The sequence below is a fragment of the Lathamus discolor genome, chromosome 6 (genome assembly GCF_037157495.1).
Source record: "Lathamus discolor isolate bLatDis1 chromosome 6, bLatDis1.hap1, whole genome shotgun sequence".
Taxonomy (NCBI): Eukaryota; Metazoa; Chordata; class Aves; order Psittaciformes; family Psittacidae; genus Lathamus; species Lathamus discolor.
This window is the reverse complement of record NC_088889.1, coordinates 54,807,145-54,826,321: the sequence shown is the minus strand read 5'-3', so window position 1 is coordinate 54,826,321 and position 19,177 is coordinate 54,807,145. Positions and strand designations below refer to the sequence as shown.

At 41.8% G+C, this 19,177-nt stretch overlaps 1 protein-coding gene across 1 annotated transcript; it reads right to left on the bottom strand.

The window, feature by feature from the left end:
• Nucleotides 1-17: 17 nt before the first annotated feature.
• IGSF22 (immunoglobulin superfamily member 22) lies at nucleotides 18-19,084 on the bottom strand. The gene is given in 24 exon segments (XM_065685805.1): nucleotides 18-428; nucleotides 1,261-1,277; nucleotides 2,352-2,583; nucleotides 2,586-2,647; nucleotides 3,602-3,702; nucleotides 3,704-3,780; nucleotides 3,897-3,997; nucleotides 4,377-4,442; nucleotides 5,477-5,580; nucleotides 5,582-5,763; nucleotides 7,763-7,803; nucleotides 9,654-9,827; nucleotides 10,732-10,942; nucleotides 10,944-11,036; nucleotides 11,038-11,093; nucleotides 11,323-11,330; nucleotides 11,455-11,553; nucleotides 12,862-12,931; nucleotides 13,576-13,654; nucleotides 14,285-14,375; nucleotides 15,611-15,771; nucleotides 16,100-16,237; nucleotides 18,174-18,259; nucleotides 19,078-19,084. Coding segments are annotated over 24 exon segments (2,667 nt in total).
• Nucleotides 19,085-19,177: the final 93 nt, after the last annotated feature.

Genomic DNA, 19,177 nt, shown 5'->3' with positions numbered 1-19,177 from the left:
TGATTTATCACAGATGATCAGCTTGCAGCTGCAAGTTGTAGGGATAATAAGCAGACACTACTACTTGTTGAGTTGAACCACAACTTAGTCTTGGATGTGATGCTAATATTGCTCTTGTACAGGGTCATATTTAGGTAGGGGTTGCTGATGAAAGCACAGCTCATGGCACAGTCATTGCCACGACTCATGCTGTGATTTTTCAATGGGACGATGAAACAAGGAAGCAGAGATCTTCCTGGGATACTCCATCTTGAAGCCAAAACACTGCTGAGGATGGAGTCCCTGTGGGATGCTTCGCACTGCACTGTCTGTTGCACATGCAAACACAGAGCCAGCACCACCAAGACAGAGTCTTCTGCATGAGTACAAATCCAAAGAGCTTGGGTATGACATTTCATGACCTGGGCCTTATTTGCCACCAGGGAAAACTCAGGGAAATGATTTCATTCAGGGAAGAACAAACAATATACCACATTACTATCAGCATCTGACCAGCATACCTATATCAACATGTTAACAAATACAAACTGAAAAGCAAGAGCAGAAGGAATCAGAAATCTCATTCTCCCATCAATCTATGCAACTGTAAGCAAGCAATTAATTTTGTTGTTTCTTGGTCTGTAAATAAGGTACCGTGTTTTTGCTCCATGGGGATATATTGATGCCTTCTCTCACTAATGCCTTTAAATTGTAAAGTGCTTTTGGATATTTGGATCCCAAGGCACTTTAGAAATGCATGATTAAATTACACCCAATTACAAACCAAAGCAGGTAACCTTGTCAAGGAAGGGATATTACTCTGCTGGTGTCTCTCTGAGGCACTAATAGTCTACAGAATGCCCTGAGGGAATCAAGGGGAAGTGAGTGTGCAATTTAATTTCCAGCGTCCACTGCAAAACTTCCACTTTCAGCCTGTTTAAACACATTCGTTGAAGACTTTATTATCAACTTTTGCACTGCAATGAAGACCCTTCAGGTAAATCCCTGGATCCTAAACGTAGCAATGTATAGCAAAATTCTCCCATGAGACCTCATTCTCAGAAAATAACTTATCTCCTTCTCATCCTTCAGAGCTTTTCTACCATCTCTCAGGTTTGTGCAAATAAACCGTGTGACTTGCCATTTATAAAGAAGAATAGGAAATCAGTTCTCATCTGCTTGTGTCCTGCTGTCCTGCCTAAAAACAGGTAGGCTGTTATCAAAGGAATGTTCAAGGGAATGCACTGCAAGGTACAAACGACCCAGCTTTCCTCCATTTACTACTCCCCTATACTTGCCTACATACAAAGAAGTTACACGATTTATTTCAGACACTGTAAAATTCAGACCTGGAGTACTTCTCTACACGAGAACACAGCCATAGCCACGTAACTGGAAGTGCTCTTTCTCAGCTGCACATGTAGCTGAAGTAACATACCTATGGTCTAGTTATGTTCATCAAGGAAGACTGATAGTTGAATGCACAGTTTAAGACCTCATTACTCACCTTAAGGTACAATTTATTCTGTTATTTTCATGTATTTCCCATTATTTTTAATGGGATTAGAAGACTTGTAGCAGCATGTAGGTAGGCTTCTGAAGAAATATATACATTGTCTGAAAATATGTATCAATATATAGTTTCTTTCATACTACTATAGTATATATTATAACAGGAGTAGGCCAAGCAAAAAAAAAATTGGCTTGGATCTCATTACTCAGAGTAACTACGTTTTGCTTTGCCCCCCAGACTGGGCAGAAGGCTCACTTACCATTTAGATTTGATGAGCTGGGGCATGTTCAGGTTAAGTCCTGCTAATAAGACATCCTTATTATTGACTAGGCCTGAGCAGGGAGTGGCTGAACAAAGGAGGTGTTTACATGGTGGGATGACCTCCAAGTGTTTAATTTAATGTACTTTTCAGGACTTCTTATAGCTTCTGGCTCAGAAAGACTGTCACACAGTGTCCTACATGCGACAGATTGGTTTGCTTTTTATTTAGGAAACAAATCCCAGTCAAACTGGAAATATGCTACAAGACAAACCACTTGCAATGCCAGCCTTCTGTTAAGATATGCCAGTATCACCTTCTCTGTACACAGATGGCCCCTTGAATTTTAAACAGCGTCGGTATGAACTGCTATGTAATGTGCTACACATGCATGCAGTAAAAGGAAGCCTGAAGAGGTTAACAACAAATGGATAGGATAGGCCTGGAGGTATTCTTGCATCTATTCCCCAGGAGGGGACTTGAGGTGCAGAACAGTTTAGTGATATACCTAAGGCCACAGAGGGAGCCTGAGCTAGTCCACAGTCTTATGTACAAGAGAACCCGTCTTCCTTCAGTGCTGTCATGACTTTTTATGCTTACCTCTGTCTTTGGAGATGTACCACTGCTCCTGTGAATCCAGAGGGTCAGTGTCCCCAGCGTCATTGCAGACAGTAACTCAGAAGTCTTTCCTCCCTGGGAGCAGGCCTGTGACAGTGTACTTATTGCTGTAGACCTCTGCGGCTGTGAACCATGTGGAGGAACTGACATCACATTTCAGGACACAATAATCTGTCTGCTAGTCGTCTTCTACCCCTGAGTTATGGTTTAGAGTCACAGCATTAGGGCATTAGGGATTTCTTCAACCAGCTGCACATCAGTGGGTGGTCAGGGGAAATCTAAGAATTAATGAGCATATTTAAGTATTGATTTCTTCTGTTTGGGACCCTCCCTCTGTACTTTTCTGAGGTTAAAAAGTTTTCAGTTCAGCTCCTCCCCTCCATAGTCACTGTGTGTCTAGAGAAGTATTTCTTTCCTTGATTTCTTCTAGCCTGAGCAACCTGAGGACCAATTTTCCTTGTGCATGTAGTTCCCGTCTCATGAAAAAGTAAGCCTGTTAGTTTTGAAAAGCACCCTCTGAAGAGCACAACATACACTGCAGAGGTCCTCAACCCCCAGCAAATTGTTACAGTAACAGCAGTCTCTAAGCAAGGAGGCCAAGCAGTAAGCAGGAGCTTAAGTAAGCAGAAGCAGTAAGCAGTCTCGGTAAGCAGAAGCAAGCCAGCCTGCCTCCACTTGGCTGTCACAGGCCCACTTGCAGTAGAAATGATGTCACCAGACTGCTGAGGGGACAGACACTGTTGTGTTAGTGCTGTTAGGGGGATTTGCCTGATCAAGTAATGGCATGAAAAACAAGGCAGCATTTGGTGATGTCTGGAGTGACAACTGCTTCATCAATTCCCCCCACATTGGACAGAGTGACCAAAGCCCTAGAAGTCCCTTCCTTACCCCTCGGCTCTGAACCATGCTTCTTGGCTCAGCTAACCGTCTCTGAGCTAGTGTGAAGATGGGACTTAAGAAATACAGTGACAAGAGGTAGGAAAATCCCTTCTGACCAGGAGGTCTTTCTCCCCTTGAGTGGAAATATTATGGATTGCTCCTGTGGCTTTTTTTAGATAAGGGGTGTGTATGATTGGGATAATTCTTCTCTTTTTTTTTTTTCCTAAGGGGAAACCCAACCTTCCCAACTCCAGTACTGATGGGGAAATTGTGTGAAATTTCTGTCAACAGAGGAATACCTCCTGTCAGTACCCAGAGGTGACCAAGATGATCAAGTCTGTTCTATACTGTACCTGCAGCTTGCATCTGAATGTCATAAAGGGATTCTCCATAACTGTTCTTGAGGATAATCTGGTACTAGTCAGAAACCAACTGCCTGGTCTGGTGAATAAGGATGGCAAACGGTTCTTGTGCTCCCTCATGCCGGTATGCCTTCTTTTTGCCACATCATTGGTGGTGGTGGTGGCAAGTCCTGGCCACGGCAAACATACAGCTATAGTGTTCTGCTTCCTGGCTTGGAAGGCAACAGAAACAAGCTGTATCTCTGAGTACAACAGAGATATCTGTGTCTACAAGAACCACTTGTACATGATCAGCCTGACAGCAAAATATTTCAAGGACAACAGTCCTAGAGATTTCTTCAAGCTGTAAACGTTTTGCACTCAGCAAAATGCACAGAGCTTGATTAGCTTGGGAGATGCCACATAAACCTTATACTACAGTTCATTAGTTTGATCATTGTGAAAGCTGAGAGAAAACAGCTGATGTGATACAGATAAACTTGTACACTGTGGCTGATTCTGCAAAGTACTGTAGAGCCTCAGCTCATGCAGTAGTCTATGCTAAAAAAAAAGGAAAGCACAGAAGGTGCCCTTAGCCTCTACAGAAATGAGATCAATATCCACGTTAATAGAAACTGTACCTCAGAAAGGACAGTGCTGAGACATCGAGCATTGTCTTTATAACTCAGTGACTCCCCTGGGTCACTCAAGGTTTACTCAAGAATGATTTCACTTCAGTTAGCATTAACTGAATGCTCAAAAGATAAACTGCATGCTCAAAAAATGCATAGTGCTGTCCCAGCACAAACCACCATGTGGCTCTTCAGCCTCACAGTCCTATCAAACCTATGGGGTGGATAAAAGAAAAACAAAGAGAGAGAGAAGTTAAAAATTAAAAGAGTGCGAGATTGTAAAGAAATGTAAAGCCATTCTTCAAACTGTTCAGTCCTGCCTGGAGACTGGAAGAAGAAACCTTCAAACTGTTTCAGCAGAAGCACTTAGTATAAGGGCCGCAATGTTGCAAGCTCTTTTCCCAGTATCACCTGGATATGACTTCTGAGACTTCCTCAGTCAAGCCTGATTGTCCTTTTACTGTATAGGAATCAACACTATGTAACATCACTCATGAATCTTTTCTTGCTGGTGTTATTGCTACCGAGGGCAGTCAGCACCATGCTTTGTTACCTGGAAGTGTTTTAGACATAAAGAAGTCTGACTTTCACAATTAATAACTAAGCAATTCTAAGTACTAAACAATAAAGATTTAAATACTTTGCTACCTCAAAGAGTAAACTATCTAGGGATTTGATGGCAGGTCACCATACATTCATTCTCAAGACGTAACTAGTGTCTTTGAAGCATGACCTCTGATAATATTATTTCAACTTTAGCATGCTGGCACCTTACTGTTCATCCCATTCAAACTGAGGACCTGAAAGAATATCAATCCTGTCTCAGCACCACCGTATTTACAGCAAACACCATTTCAAACATGACAGTTTATTTGCTGTAGTACCCACCCTCCTAACCCATACTACAGTATCCATGACAGGAATCAGAGAATCTTCCAGCAGTGACCTCTGTAATCACATGTGAGATGTGACGTGAAAGGTCAGATGGTGGAAGAAACAACTGCTGTTACACCTGACATACTTATTCAGGGAACAGCTCAGCAAAAAGGATGGTAGATGATTCTAATTTGGCACAAGCACAGCTTGTGCTCTTCTCCATCTCCCCTCAGGAACTCTGAAAACTCAGCAAAAAGCAGCAGAGCTGGGATGGTGAATGTGTGCAAGATTAATTTGATAACCCTTTACAAAACATATTACATAATAAGAAGTAACAGCTGGTAGATGGGACTTCCAACTGGATGGATACTGCAGGTCTCACCTGAAGGTGGCATTGCTAGAATTGCTTCCTGTAACTCCACTGCTTCTCCCATACCAGCTTCATTCAAAGCTTGGGTTCAGAAACAGTATTTGTTTCTCCTACAAGCCTCCCGCAGTACAAGTGGTACTAGAGATAGAGATCTTAGTGCATTTTGTCTACTTGGTGATCTCAGCTCACATCCCTAGTATGTATCCCGACATCACATCTTCCTGGTCTGGCTCCAGCCAGGCTAAGAGAATGCTGGAGTTAGAAAAATCCACCATCTTCGGAGGTGCCTGGAGGCACTGTGACAGCAAGAGAGCTGTAACACACGACTCTACCGGCCTCTCTACGGCTTATGCTTGCAGATGTGAATACAGAGCTGTTCCTATTTCAAGATGCTGAACCTGCAAGGTTTTAGGGTAAAAGGAGCCTTAGTAAACACAGAGCAAATTCTGTCCAACAAAACAATGCAGTTCCTAACACAGCACATACTGTAGGACTCTGTTCCAAGGCTGGCCATTTAAGAAAAATCCTCACACCATTTGACACAGGAGCATCTGATTTTAGCTTGGAAAGGGTCTCTTCTATGGGCACTGAACACCACACATTGTTCACATGTGTTTGGGAGAGGTGTCTAGCATTTCAGTTTTGCTTCTGTCTCTTCCTACCTGACTGGTAAAGCTCTGCAGTACATTTCCTATAACCTGTCTTGTATGGCTTTGAGTGCCTTATTTAATAAACCCCTCTTATAGTCCTGTATAAAGCGGTCTGGTGCTATCTGGACTGCTTGGATTAGTGAACTTACTGGCTTGCAAGATCCTGTTAATATCCTTCAAGTTTATTTGCCAAAGATAACAGTAACACCAATGAATGGTCATTTTTGAAAATAGAGATACTGCTTTTTGCTCTTTAGTCCACCTTGCAGCAGACTAGGTAGATCTCCATAAAGAAGAAGAAAAGATAGAATATTAAAAAATATTTGTGTGGTTTTAATCAAATGAATAGCAGGTTATGTATCCAAATCCACATTCTGCTCTAAAAGTCTCAGCTGAAGTACAATGACACCCTCCACCCCAAACCAAAAAAGTCAGCCAGTGCAGCATGCCTTGACAAACCTGATGCTAATTGCTTTCATAAAGAACACTCAAATGAGCACACAGGGTCGTAAGGAATATGAGGCATATGGACGGTATATATCATCCTAGGCCTAATGTGAGATAATCCAAGTCTTCAACTGTAGAATCTTAGCTTCAGGCTTTAAACTGCTTTTGTGTGTCTTCTGATGCAAAGGATCCTGAATCCCTTTCCCATCCAAGTAACTATTTAACTTCAAGGCACTTGTCTACTACATAGAATTCTCTTAATTTTTAGCTGTATCAACTTCTACACTTGGACAGGTGTTTTTTGGGTTTGGTTTTTTTTTTTTCCCTACATTATGTACAGCTACTAAGGCCCACTTGTGTGTCCAGTACAAGATTCCTGAACTAAAAATCAAGTATTCAAATTCTCCAAGAATCTCCTATTTTTTTTTTTTTTTTAAGAGCTGATGGGGGATGGATGAAAGAGCATAATAAGATGTATAAGAAAGTTTCTTCATCATACATTAGGGCCTTTGGCAACCTGTATGTGACTATTAAATAGTAAAGGTACCTACACCTCAGAGCATCTTTATCATGTCAATCTCTGCTGTTTGCATATACTCAATTCCCCCCAGGTAGGAATCTCTTACCACATTCTTATGTTAACAGTTACAGGTTTTAAGTGAATAATACCATACTTCCAGGCATTTATAATTACATTTATAGCCAACAGTATTAAGGCCTTCCTTAACCTTTAGTTAAGCTATAAACATAATACACTCCACACTGAGCAAGGCTAGATTGCCACACTCCCTCAGACTTCAGTCATAAATGCATAGACTGGGTCACGGCATACACGAAAACTAGAAAATACCAGGAAAACTAGACATTAAATAGTGAGAGAAACATACTGATGAGTTCCTTTACAATGAAAGGCTGAGGGCATGCTGAGAAGTCCAGGGCCTGCACAGTTCACAGCTATCACACAGAGCTCATTCTGTATCCTCCAGAAACCATCCTCTTTGAATCTGGTACCTAGAGACACACGTTGCAATTACACAACTCTCTAATCACCCATAAAAGTGTTCCCAATAGTCATTAATCTTATTATTGTTTTAATTGGTTTTGGACTGAGATAAACCAAGAAGAAATTTCAGCTCACAGACTGCTGGAGAGCAATACAAATTTCAGGGGTTTAGGGAGCCCCTTAACTAGGTCTAACCTTCACTTCTCCAGTGGCTGCACCATTTTTGTATCTCTCTCCTTAAGGAGGAGATGGAAATTTGATACATATAATATGAGGAAAAATGTATAATTTGCTTCCCACTAGATTATGGTCTATAGCCTGGTGTAATCATACATACTGAGGAAAAATATCCTCATGTCTTGCTCCACTGAGCTCAGTGGGACTTCCCATGATGACTCAATCGAGCAGCTAAGCTTTCAACCGAGGTTAAACCTCCATTTGAGTAAAAAAACCCCAAACCCAAACAACCAAAACCCCCCAAAACCACACTCAGGATAAAAAGGATAAAAAACCTTTGAACAATTTATCTTAAAAAGTGTTTCCATTATTTACCATGAATAATATTGGTATTTTAAGGAGGATATTTTTGGTTAGTGTGATTGATTGTAACTTAATATTAAATTCCAACACTTTGAATGAGACAGAAAAAAAAATCCAAGAAAGAACCAAAATATTAACAGAAAAGGAAAAGTCTTGTTAGTCAGATGCTGCTGCTGACAGGAACACTCCCATGTGTTATACAAGCTGTGCTAAGCATGGATCATATGGTTGCTATCTGATGAATTGTGGTGGGTTCACCCTGGCTGGACACCAGATGCCTTCCAAAGCTGCTCTATCATTCCTCCACCTCAAATGGCCTGTAGGTCAAGATAAGGACAGGGAGATCACTCACCTATTACCATCATGGGCAAAGCAAACTTGACTTGGAGAAAATAGTTCAATTTATTACCAATCAAATCAGAGTAGGATAATAAGTAATAAAACCAAATCTTAAAGGCACCTTCTAGCACCCCTCTCTTTTTCCCAGGCTCAACTTTACTTCCAAACACTCTGTCTCCTCCCCTTCAGCAGTGCAGGGGGAAAGGGAATGGAGGTTGTGGTCAGTTTACCATATTGTCTCTGCTGCTTCTTCCGCCTCAGAGAAGAATAACAGAATCACAGAACAACTTGAACTCTACCACTCTTCCAGCGTGGGGTCCCTCACACAGGAGACAGTCCTTCACAAACATTTCCAACATGTTTTTTTCCCCACAGGCTACAGTTCTTCATGAACTGCTCCAGTGTGAGGCCCTTCCATGGGGTGCAGTCCTTCAGGAACAGACTGCTCCAGCATAGGTCCCCACAGGGTCACAAGTCCCGCCAGCAAACTTGCGCCAGCGTGGGCTCGTCTCTCTATGGGTCCCCACGTGCTGCCGGGAGCCTGCTCCAGCCTCCTTCAGTGCCTAGAACACCTCCTTCCCCTCCTTCTTCGCTTTCTTTGGTGTCTACAGAGTTGCTTCTCTCACATATTCTCACCCCTCTCCTCTGGCTGCTGTTGCACAGCAGATTTTTTCCCCTTCTTAACTATGCTGTTCCAGAGGCACTACCACTGTCGCTCAGCCTTGGCCAGCAGCGGGTCACTCTTGGAGCCAGCTGGCATTGGCTCTATTGGACATAAGGGAAGCTTCTAGCAGCTTCTCACAGAAACCACCCTTGTAGCCTACCCTGCGACCAAAACTTTGCCATGCAAACCCAATGCATGGATACAACAAAATCAGTCACTTGTTTAATTCAGTTCTGGTCTAAGTTGGGTAAAAGCAGTCAAATTTATATAATATGTAAAAAACATATGTTTGAACTTACGCACCCAAATCCATAGATGTGACTTCCAGAGCTGCTGAGTGTTTGCCCCCCTCGTTGTTGCTCATGGGTATCAAGCCATTCCTATTTGAGGGCTGAAAATTTCACTTTGAACAGCGTATGTCAAAATTATCTTGCTGGATGTCATGAATCAGTTTTCCTTGATTAATCAATACTCCGCTTTTCATTCAAAGCTTATCTAACTGTCCTTCTGCCTACATAAAACAAATAGTAATCTTAGTCTGACCTTGGACTGGCTCTTTGGTGACTGGGAAACAAAGACTGCTGCCCTTCTTCCTTTTTTCTATAACGTAACTTTTCACTGGGGAGCCTCCATCCAGGGCTGGGGAGTTCCAGGTGATGGGGACAGATTCATTCCTGACATCTACAACTTGAGGCTGAGACACCTGTTTCAGAGGCTCTGCAAAAAGAAGAAAATCAAATTAGCACAGTACAATCAGAATTCATTGACTCCAAATTGTGTGATGTGTTATGTGCATCCATATAAGTAAGTATGGATGTATGTATATATGCCAAGAAGTCAAGGAGGGTAACTTGTATGTTTTTGTTTATTTGTTTTTCTAAAACTAACATTTTTCTAAACACTGTTGAAACATTTCAATTCTTGCACTTATTCAAAAATCAGCTCTTTCTGCAATGCATTACAGAGCAGCTCAGAAATGCCTTCCCTAATCCATAGGAAGTTTGGACAGAAATGCAATGTTCTAGGTGAAAAATTATATATATATTACTTCAAGTTGGTAATTTCAATAGGCCAGACTTGCTTTTGCACTGTGTCTTCTGTGCTACATTCTGGCCTTGGGGAAAGGGGAATGCAAATCTCCTTTCACTGGGGTTCCCAGTTCAAAAAGGAAAAATAAGAGCAAGAGGTACCCGAACTATAATTCCCAGAAGATAGTTCAACAGCGTTTTCTAACCAAGATATTTTTTTGCTGACTTTATTTTTCTGACATGAAACAAAACGTTTTTAAGCATTCCCTCTTCTCTCCCCCACAATATTTTCTAGAGAAAGACACTTTTCATTTCTGCTGTACTCTACTAAGCTTCCAGAATTGACACTAAAACAGTGCATCAGTCAGTCCTCTCTTGTGGCCAGTCCATTCTGAGGGGGTTCTGAGTCCAGACACCTGCAGTGAAAGGACCCGGGTATTTCCATGATCCTGGTTATCAGCCCAAACACAAAGCAGCCTCTAAACTCTGTCCTTGAAATCTTGTCCCCTGAAGCACAGGGTACAGCGCTCTTTTGGGAACTGGCAAGAAGGAAAAGGACAAAAACTATGGGAAACAGGACTGTAAAACCTCACTAAAAACCAGCTGGCTAATAGATTCTCCAGAAAGAGTTTCTGCTGCTTTGAGGTGCTCAATGAAGCCCTCAGAGTTGATGGTATGTATTCTGAATTACTAGGCTTTCCCTTCCTCCACCTTTTCCATAGCAAATGTGGTGTAGTTGCTCACCTTTTCCATAGCAAATGTGGTGTAGTTGCTCACCATCCCCACTTTGATCCACGATTTTTCCTCCAGCCATCTTCATCGCCATGACAAAGTGAGTCACCTGCTTTCCTCCATCGCCTTTGGGTGCTTTCCATCTCATTTCACATTTTCCTCATATATTGCAGGAACTCTGCTTTTCCCTGTGGAGGTTTTGGTTTGTCTGCAGTGTGAGCAGCTGACCAGAATGACATGGGGTCATATCCTATGATTTAGAGGGTCATATCCTCTCATGGTTTAAGTCAGTGTAGATTACAACAAAACTAAACTGATTTGAATAACTTGATTTGGTAACTCAATCTCTGCCCTACTGTAAGATTTCTAAAGAGAAAGTCTGAACTTGAGCGTGTGTAACCAAACATCTACCAGTGATTGTCCTGTTATAAAATAATTAATTGAGGACCTACCAGTGAAGCTGAGATAAGGATTGCCAGAAGCCAAGCCACAGTGATTTTACAAATTCGCAGTGATTTTACATAACAGCTGCAATACTTTCTGGTTTTGATTTTAACACAGTTACTGGTTTTCTCCATCACCACCTTCTCTTCCCCTCTGTCACCTCAATACTATCTTTGAACCATGTGACTTTGGGTATTGGCTTTGCCTCGAAAGGCACCTTGATGCTTGCTGTGGCTAGTCTTCACAGTAAGGCTGCGTGCAGTAAAAGCTTGAGGGCAAATTCTTCAATAACAGGAGAATCTGGAAAGAAAAGAAGACATTTGAAAGCTGGAGCTGCAAATATAGCCTAACATCTTTCCTTTGGTGGTGCGTTCCCAGAAAAGATTGTCTAGTTGGGCCCTTCATTTACAGTAAAAACATTAAGGAGTACGAGTTCTGTATTTCATGAAACTCTTCGGATATACTCAAAATCTTCAGTATGTTTTGACTCTTTAATTTAGTTCTGTTTCTTGTACAGGGAGATGGCTGCCCTCCTTGTTCAGCTCACCAGAGCAAGGGGGACCTCTGGGAAATAGCAAGCCCCAGAGTTCCTCACTTCCCTAGTGCCTGGAGTTTGGACTCCAGGAAGTTTCTCCATTTTGCAAGGCACAAGAAGCAGTGCTTTGTGCTGTTATCCCTAAGCCCACACTGGGATATATATCTATGCTTATCATAAAGAGTCCAAGTTACGTACTGCTTGTGAAGAAAATGCTCCCTCATTTGTTAGAGTAATACGGGAAAATGATGAGAACTTCCTGCTAACAATAAAGAAAAATAACTAGCTTCCTAAACATAATTTGTGATTTTCCTTTTGTCACACAACTTGTATGTTTAGAAATTACAATCGTCTACTGAAAGTCATAAAAGGCATTGAAAAATATCTTTGAATGAAGGAAAATGAACCCTCCCTGTATCTAGGCTTTGCTGTGGATGGGTTTTTACTGCAACACAGGTATGATAAATACTCAGTGCTGCAGACAGAGCATCCTTACTGCTGTGTTTGTCTCGCTGTCTGGGCAGCCTATCTATCCAACTTGCCTTGATTGAGCAGCCAGAAAGAGGCTTATTTCCGTGTTGCAGACGAGTCTGAAAGTCCATCTGGCGCCATCTGGCTGCCAAGAGCTGAGTAATACACATATTTATGTATTTCTAGATACAATTTCAGAAAAGGTGTTTCTCTTGTTGCTCTTGACATTTGAAGTAATGGCTCGGGCCAAAATTCTTGATCACTGATTTATAAACACGGAAACCTATGCTTAGTCACTTAAAATCAACTAGTATGACTGTTCAATTTTCTCCCCTTGTGGAATGAAGAAGCAGAAAGAAGAGGTTTTGCTCATGCATATAGATAAGCAAGTAAAATGGTACAGGCCCAGGTAAGGGGACCTGATGAAGCACTGATTCTGCATGTATTTGTGTACAGCTGCTAAAAAGCAGTAAAGGAGATGGGGTGGCTACCTCTAATGGCAACTCTGTCCTTGGCTCTGAATGTCTACCTCCCTTTATACCCCCTTCCCATTCTGTCAATGATGAGTTTGTGAACGGCTCCCTGCCTCACTATCCAGATGCTTTTCATGTCTGTAATGTGACAAGAAAACTAAGGCAGGAATCAAGCCACACTGCAACAAACACTATTTCCAACCCTGTCCCTGAATTCTCTGATCAGTTTCCTATTCTATAATGACTAAGTGGTCAGGATTTCTAGCTCGTCCTCTGGTAAAATGCTCTGTGATCTATGGATAAAACAAATTCAGTGTTAAGTCATCTGTGCACCTGACTAGATTAGCCACATGGCACATAAGAAAGGGTGTGCATTATCCCCCAAAGAACACAGTTACTCATTACTCTGAAAAGCAGAGACTTGAGAAGGAGAACGGTGGGTGGTTAGAAGCCAACCTTGCGAGAAACGATGCGAGTCTATCGGCTAAGAAAAATGGGTTAGCAAATGTGAATGTGTCTTTGCAGGAAACTGAGAAGGAAAATTTTGAAAAGGCCAAGATCCAAAGCTGAAACATAGTAAGACTGAGGCTGCAGTAGACTGGAAAAGATTAGATATGTTCTTGTCTGATCGGTCCATCTCTTGTCCTTAGTCAGAAGCTCTTTACACCAGGCCAAGCCTCACAGTAGCTATTTGGAGAAAACGTCCCACTAGGATTTTGCAGCCTTACTGATGTTACCATGGGCATGGCATAGCCACGGTATCATCAGGATAGGAATATGACTCAAGGATGATTTGCCATTCTTGAGTCATATTCCTTCCACCTTCACATCATTTGGGACAACACAGAGCTTGGTAGGATCCTCCAGTTAGAGCATGAACATCACACACAAACTCTACATGGTCGCAAATGTCTCTAAGAAGAAATCCTGATGGAAGCATGTGAACAGCAACACTGTGCAGAATGATTGTCAGCTGAGCATTTCAAACACCATGGAGGTATTTAACGGCAGGGAGACCTCTTAACAAAATGGGCAGGCCTTCAGAAAAGCAGTTCAGTAAATCAGACATCCTGGGAAGAAAGAGGGATGGAGAAAGGCTGCTCCTAAGTAGTTTTAACTCTTCTTTATGTGTGTTCACTGGAGGGAATGCAAGCGACAGGAACACAAAAGCAGAAGCAGAGGACAGTCTCTTGGAACTGCTCCAGACCCATACCTGGTCCAGAGGAGCTGTCAAACCTGCTGAGCACTTCCTCTACTGCCTGCATAATATTGGTATCTGAAACTGAACTCTGCATAGGTAAAGATGAATCTATAACTAAGACACTGGGCTGCAATTCCAGTGTGCACAAGAGTCAGAGGAAGCTCAGCCACAGCTTTCCAGGTTACCTGTGCCACTGAAGTGGTTTCTGCCTCAGAGGAGCAGTCAGAGAAGGCTCCGGCTCACGCTGTCCCTTCAGGCCACTGTGGCCATGGCCCACAGAGAGCACTCACATACCAGGCCTGGTACCCATCTTCCAGGAGCTGGGAATTCCTTGCCCACTCCCACCAGCCACACTTAACCCTGGCCACAGAATCTTCACACCTGGAAAGCCAGGGTTAGGGATGCCACTAGGATGCCACTCCCTTCTGGCCTGTTTTAGGAAGATGAGAAATACTTGGCCAAAACGCAGCTAACAGAGTGACCTCCACCTGAGTCTGTACACCAGGACAGGGTTTGCAGGGCATTACCTGACATAGAAAATGCAGCACTATTAGGAACAGCCAGCCTTACAGAGACATCTGTCAAGGGTGGGCACAAGAGCACCTCGATCTTCCATGTGAGAAAATCTGTTTGACCTCACAGCTGAACTTTTTGGCCCTGAAGCTTCCACCATACTTATGAACATACTTATGAATATTCAGTTGTTCCTGAAACTGTGCAAGATACATCAGTATCATTTTATTCTCCTTCCACATAGTTCATTTTAAAATGGTCTTAAAACGCTGCACTTCTTATGGAATAAAAAAACTTTCTGGCATAGTCCAAAGCTGGTTCACAACCAACAGAAGTAACTTCAAATACTAAAGGCCACTGAAATCCACACCCTAACTTTTGTTCTCCAGCCTACAGCATGAAGCTAAGCTTTCTAACTCTTCTTCCTAATCTTAATAGCCCTATGTCTTTCTGTAAAAAATCATGGACTTAAATTTATAGCATAAATACTGCTACTGAAAAATTAACTCCCCAAACAAATGCTGTATTAAATATTTACCAGCCTCATGTTGTGCTGCTGGTCCTCAGCAGACTGCAGTCAAACATCCCATAGGTCACTTTAAAGAATATGGTAAGAATTCACTAGGACAACCCTGATTAAAGTAAAACACACGGCACACTTTACTAGGCTGGTTTAGGTGACATGTGCAAGGACTTAAATGGAAGATTTACTGCTTATGTTTTTACCACTTTATACAGCAAAGGGAAGTCCTTAATTATTACCTTCATGCTACCGAGAGGGGGCACAGACTGGGGGCTTATTCCACATTAAACATAAATAGACTACAGGGTAGTGCTATTTCACATCAGTTTCCTAGCTGTTACAGCAAAGCAGCACTGCTCCTCTGCCTGCAGAGTTCACTGGAGAGCAGTCTACACCATTCTTCAGTGTCCTATTCTTCCTCTTGAGTCATTCACACTTACCTTCCACAGTTACACTGGTGCTGCTCATCGGGGTCACTGTCTTGCATAGCCTATGACCTCTGTGCTAATCTCCCGAGTCATTCAGCTCAGCAGATTGATGATAAACTGTCCTCTCTTCCTTTCATGCTTCAATGGTGTACTTTGGAGACCTCTCAATCACTTGTCCATTCTTCATCCTCTTCAGGCTGACATCTTCAGAAGCCAGCACACACTCCAGCCAGGCTTCTCCCCTTTTTTTTGTTTGGATGTTCTTAAGATCACTGACAAACTGAATTAGAACCCCTGGGAAAAGGGCAAGGGGCTGTCAAGAAAAAAACGGCACATACCAGTAAGCTCTCCATAGATCAAAATAAATGGATTGGCTTTTGCAAGGTACAACATGGCTTCTGTGCAGGAGAGATTCTAGGCTTGGCACTTCCAGTGTGAAAAGGTCTTGATGCTCCTCTGCTTGCTAGTCCACAGACTAGCTTTATGAGACTGTGGCTTCCAGTTTTCTCAGCCCAGACTCTGAGGTTTTGTGTTTTAGCTTTATGGATTTTGCAGCTCAAATCCACTATCTTGTGTCTGATCCACTAACTGCCCGAAGATACTTAATTTCCATTATTTATGAAGAGCAGAGTGTTCAGCACTAGATCTCCAGTCTCAACACTGGGTTCTTCAAAGTCACTGGACTGAAAACCCTTAGTTTTCACTGTGTGGGTCAAGCCATCATCAGATGTGATAATTTCATATTTATTGTCAAACTTCAACTCTTTCCCACTGAAATTCTAAGTCAAGTTTTGCACTTTATTTGGCAGGGGGATTTCAAACGCTGCTGTCTGTCTTTCAGTGGTTTCAGTTCTGTCAGGACTTAGGGGCCCACCTGTTAAAATACCAAAAAGATAAACATTCACTCTACTATTTTTAGTCCCTAATCTCAAATTTCCTATGCTAAATAGCAAGACATCAATGAAGTAATTTTGATTTCTTCCTGGAGTGATAGCAGAAAGATCAATTTATTCCTTCAACTTCAGTGGAAATTAAGCTACAGTTCATTATTTTCAGTGAAAGTTGCACTTAATCCCACAAAGCTAATTACCAACAGACACACTGCTTTTCTGTCCAGTACTTCTGTCTTACCTCTGCTGTTTCTTCTCCTTTGCTGCAGGTCACTGTAAAGCAAATGGTTTCAGGCAACCTCTATAAGCATACCTGTAACCATTTGGCAAGCTGAAGGAAGGCTGACATCTTCCTGCGTTATCCATCAAGAGTGCTGCAGTGCCTGGCACAGGATCACTATTTGGCTTAAATAAGGTAATCTACCATACTACCAAACAGCCTGTGCCCAAGCCTTGCTAAAGGCTTTATTAAAAGGTACTATATTTAAAAAATGGTACTTATGGCAAAGCTCATCTTTAAGAAATGGTCCTACTGCAATGAAATGTAAGGCAGATGGGCAATATCAGTTTTACCTGGCATTGATTTAAAGCAAGTTTTCTGTATCTAATGTGGTTGGTTTCTTTCAAACAGCAGACACACATTTGGCTGGTTGTAGGAAGCATATGCAGATGGATAAGGAACGTTGTCATTATGCCCAGGCCTATCAGTTCACTCCCAAGTCCTGGAACATTGTTTATGCAAAGTTCACTTCCACTAAAAGAATGGTGCCAAGGTACATTTTATCATTCCCATCTTCTTCACTAAAACTAGTCCAAAGTCAGTAGTGACTCACCCCCCTGCCACACTGACATCAGTGGAGAATTTGGCTTATTATGTGTAATAACTAGGCCTCAAACTGAAGACTGCTGTCTTATGAAAGGTGTTTTCACATACGCACTGGTAATTGAGGGTGAGTTTATGACTTGTACAGTGTTATATTTCTGTTTGAGCTTAAAAAGACCAGTGAATCATGAATGTTGCAAAGACACATAAGAAAAGAAAGTAGATCACGTTTGGCCAACCAGTTTTAACCATCAAATGTTTGTTTCAGATCTTGACATTGCACACACAGCCTCATGTATATGAGCATGCAGATTACCAGCCACTCTCAGCATAACAGAGATTGTCAGGCACAAGAAGACTGTAGGTGTGAGGTATTGCCATTCACATTGGTGGTGCCACATATTTCATACCCATATGTTCTGTATCATTTTTTTTTCATTGAGTACAGGGAGCACAAAGGCTCTTCCCCATAAGCGTAATGCTTACACCTTTGGAAACGTTCTTTTTGTGTAGTGGATGCAAAGGGCAAGACACACAGTGCTCATTTTAAAGTCAGCAGGGGGTAGAGTCTTTAATCCTGCTTCACCCCACTCTACTTGCAGTAAATCTGTCCTGCAAAGACTCTCCATTTTGTCTAACTTCACAGGTCTTCCAAGCTCATTTATTAGTTACTAGTCAAGCCAGACCTCTAGAGCCTACCTTTAGTTATGATCAAGGGGACAATGTAGATGGCATCAGTGGACACGATGTAGCTATCTGTATCATCTCAGAAACAGCATCCAGATTGGGAATAAAGAAGTGTTTGAAAAAATTATTTTAAAGTAGAATTATTGCAGTAGACTGACTGCAAACAGGGACAGTTTTATTACTGCTGAGGAATAATATATTAAGTTTTTCTTTTTTACAGTTTTTATTGTGGGAATAAAAGAAAAAAAAAAAAAAAGGAAGAGCTAATGGTAAGAATAAAAGGTGTGTTACCTTGGCACATGCTTCTTAAAATACATTCCACTGGCACCCACTTTCTCTTTTCCATGTTACATCAGGCTTTGGTTTACATTGAACTTTAGCTCATAATATTGCTTTGTCTCCTAAAATTCAAAAAGAAACTTTGGAATTAAGAAACGAATGAGTGAAATACAACAGAGGCCTGTTACCTACTTTGTCTACTTTCACTTTAAATACATGGTTTCTTTTCCTGTCAGCTTTATGGAGGAGATTAGATTAACCTTGTTTTACTTTACTTACTGTACTTCTTACAACCTCACATCCATCACAGATACTACTTTGGGAATGAAATTTGTTCATCAGCAGCACTCTGCACACTGACAGGAATGATTTGTGATTTTTTGTGATAAAGACTCATATGATCTTTCTGTCCCTATGGACAGTCACAGATCTGTTGTATGGGAGAGATGATACACAACTGAAAGTGTTATTTACAACTCTTTGAGCCCCAGACTCCTCCCCAAAGCATTTGATCACAAGTTTTGCAGAAACATGAACTGCAATATTCAAATCAGTAAGGACCACCATTTTAACAGTTCTTCCTTTCATCTTAAAAATGGAATTCCCTTTATTCCTAATTTCTTTTGCATGATCAAAATTTTCATCCTTGGCCACAGATTTTCTGAACATGAAAACATTACAGTTAAGATCCAGGAGTCTGTGCCAGCTAAGGAGCAGAAATGGCTGGTAAGAAACAGGTATTTTCTAAATGGCTGGGCTATTACCTTTTGTTATCCTTCAGTCAGGAAAGCAAGCACTGTGTTCGAAAAATTGCCCTTAACAGTAAGTGATGAGCTCTTGGAAGCCTTGTCAAGTTACAAGAGTTCCTGTTTCTTGATGAGACTGGAACCAACTTTAAGAGTCCAAAAGGTTGCGCTTGAAGGATGCAACACTCTCTTACTTCTCATCACCGTGACTCAATGTGCCCATAACTTGACTGTGGGCAAGAAAGAAAACAAAATGATAATGCAAACTGCTGTGCTTAGTAACACAGATATACC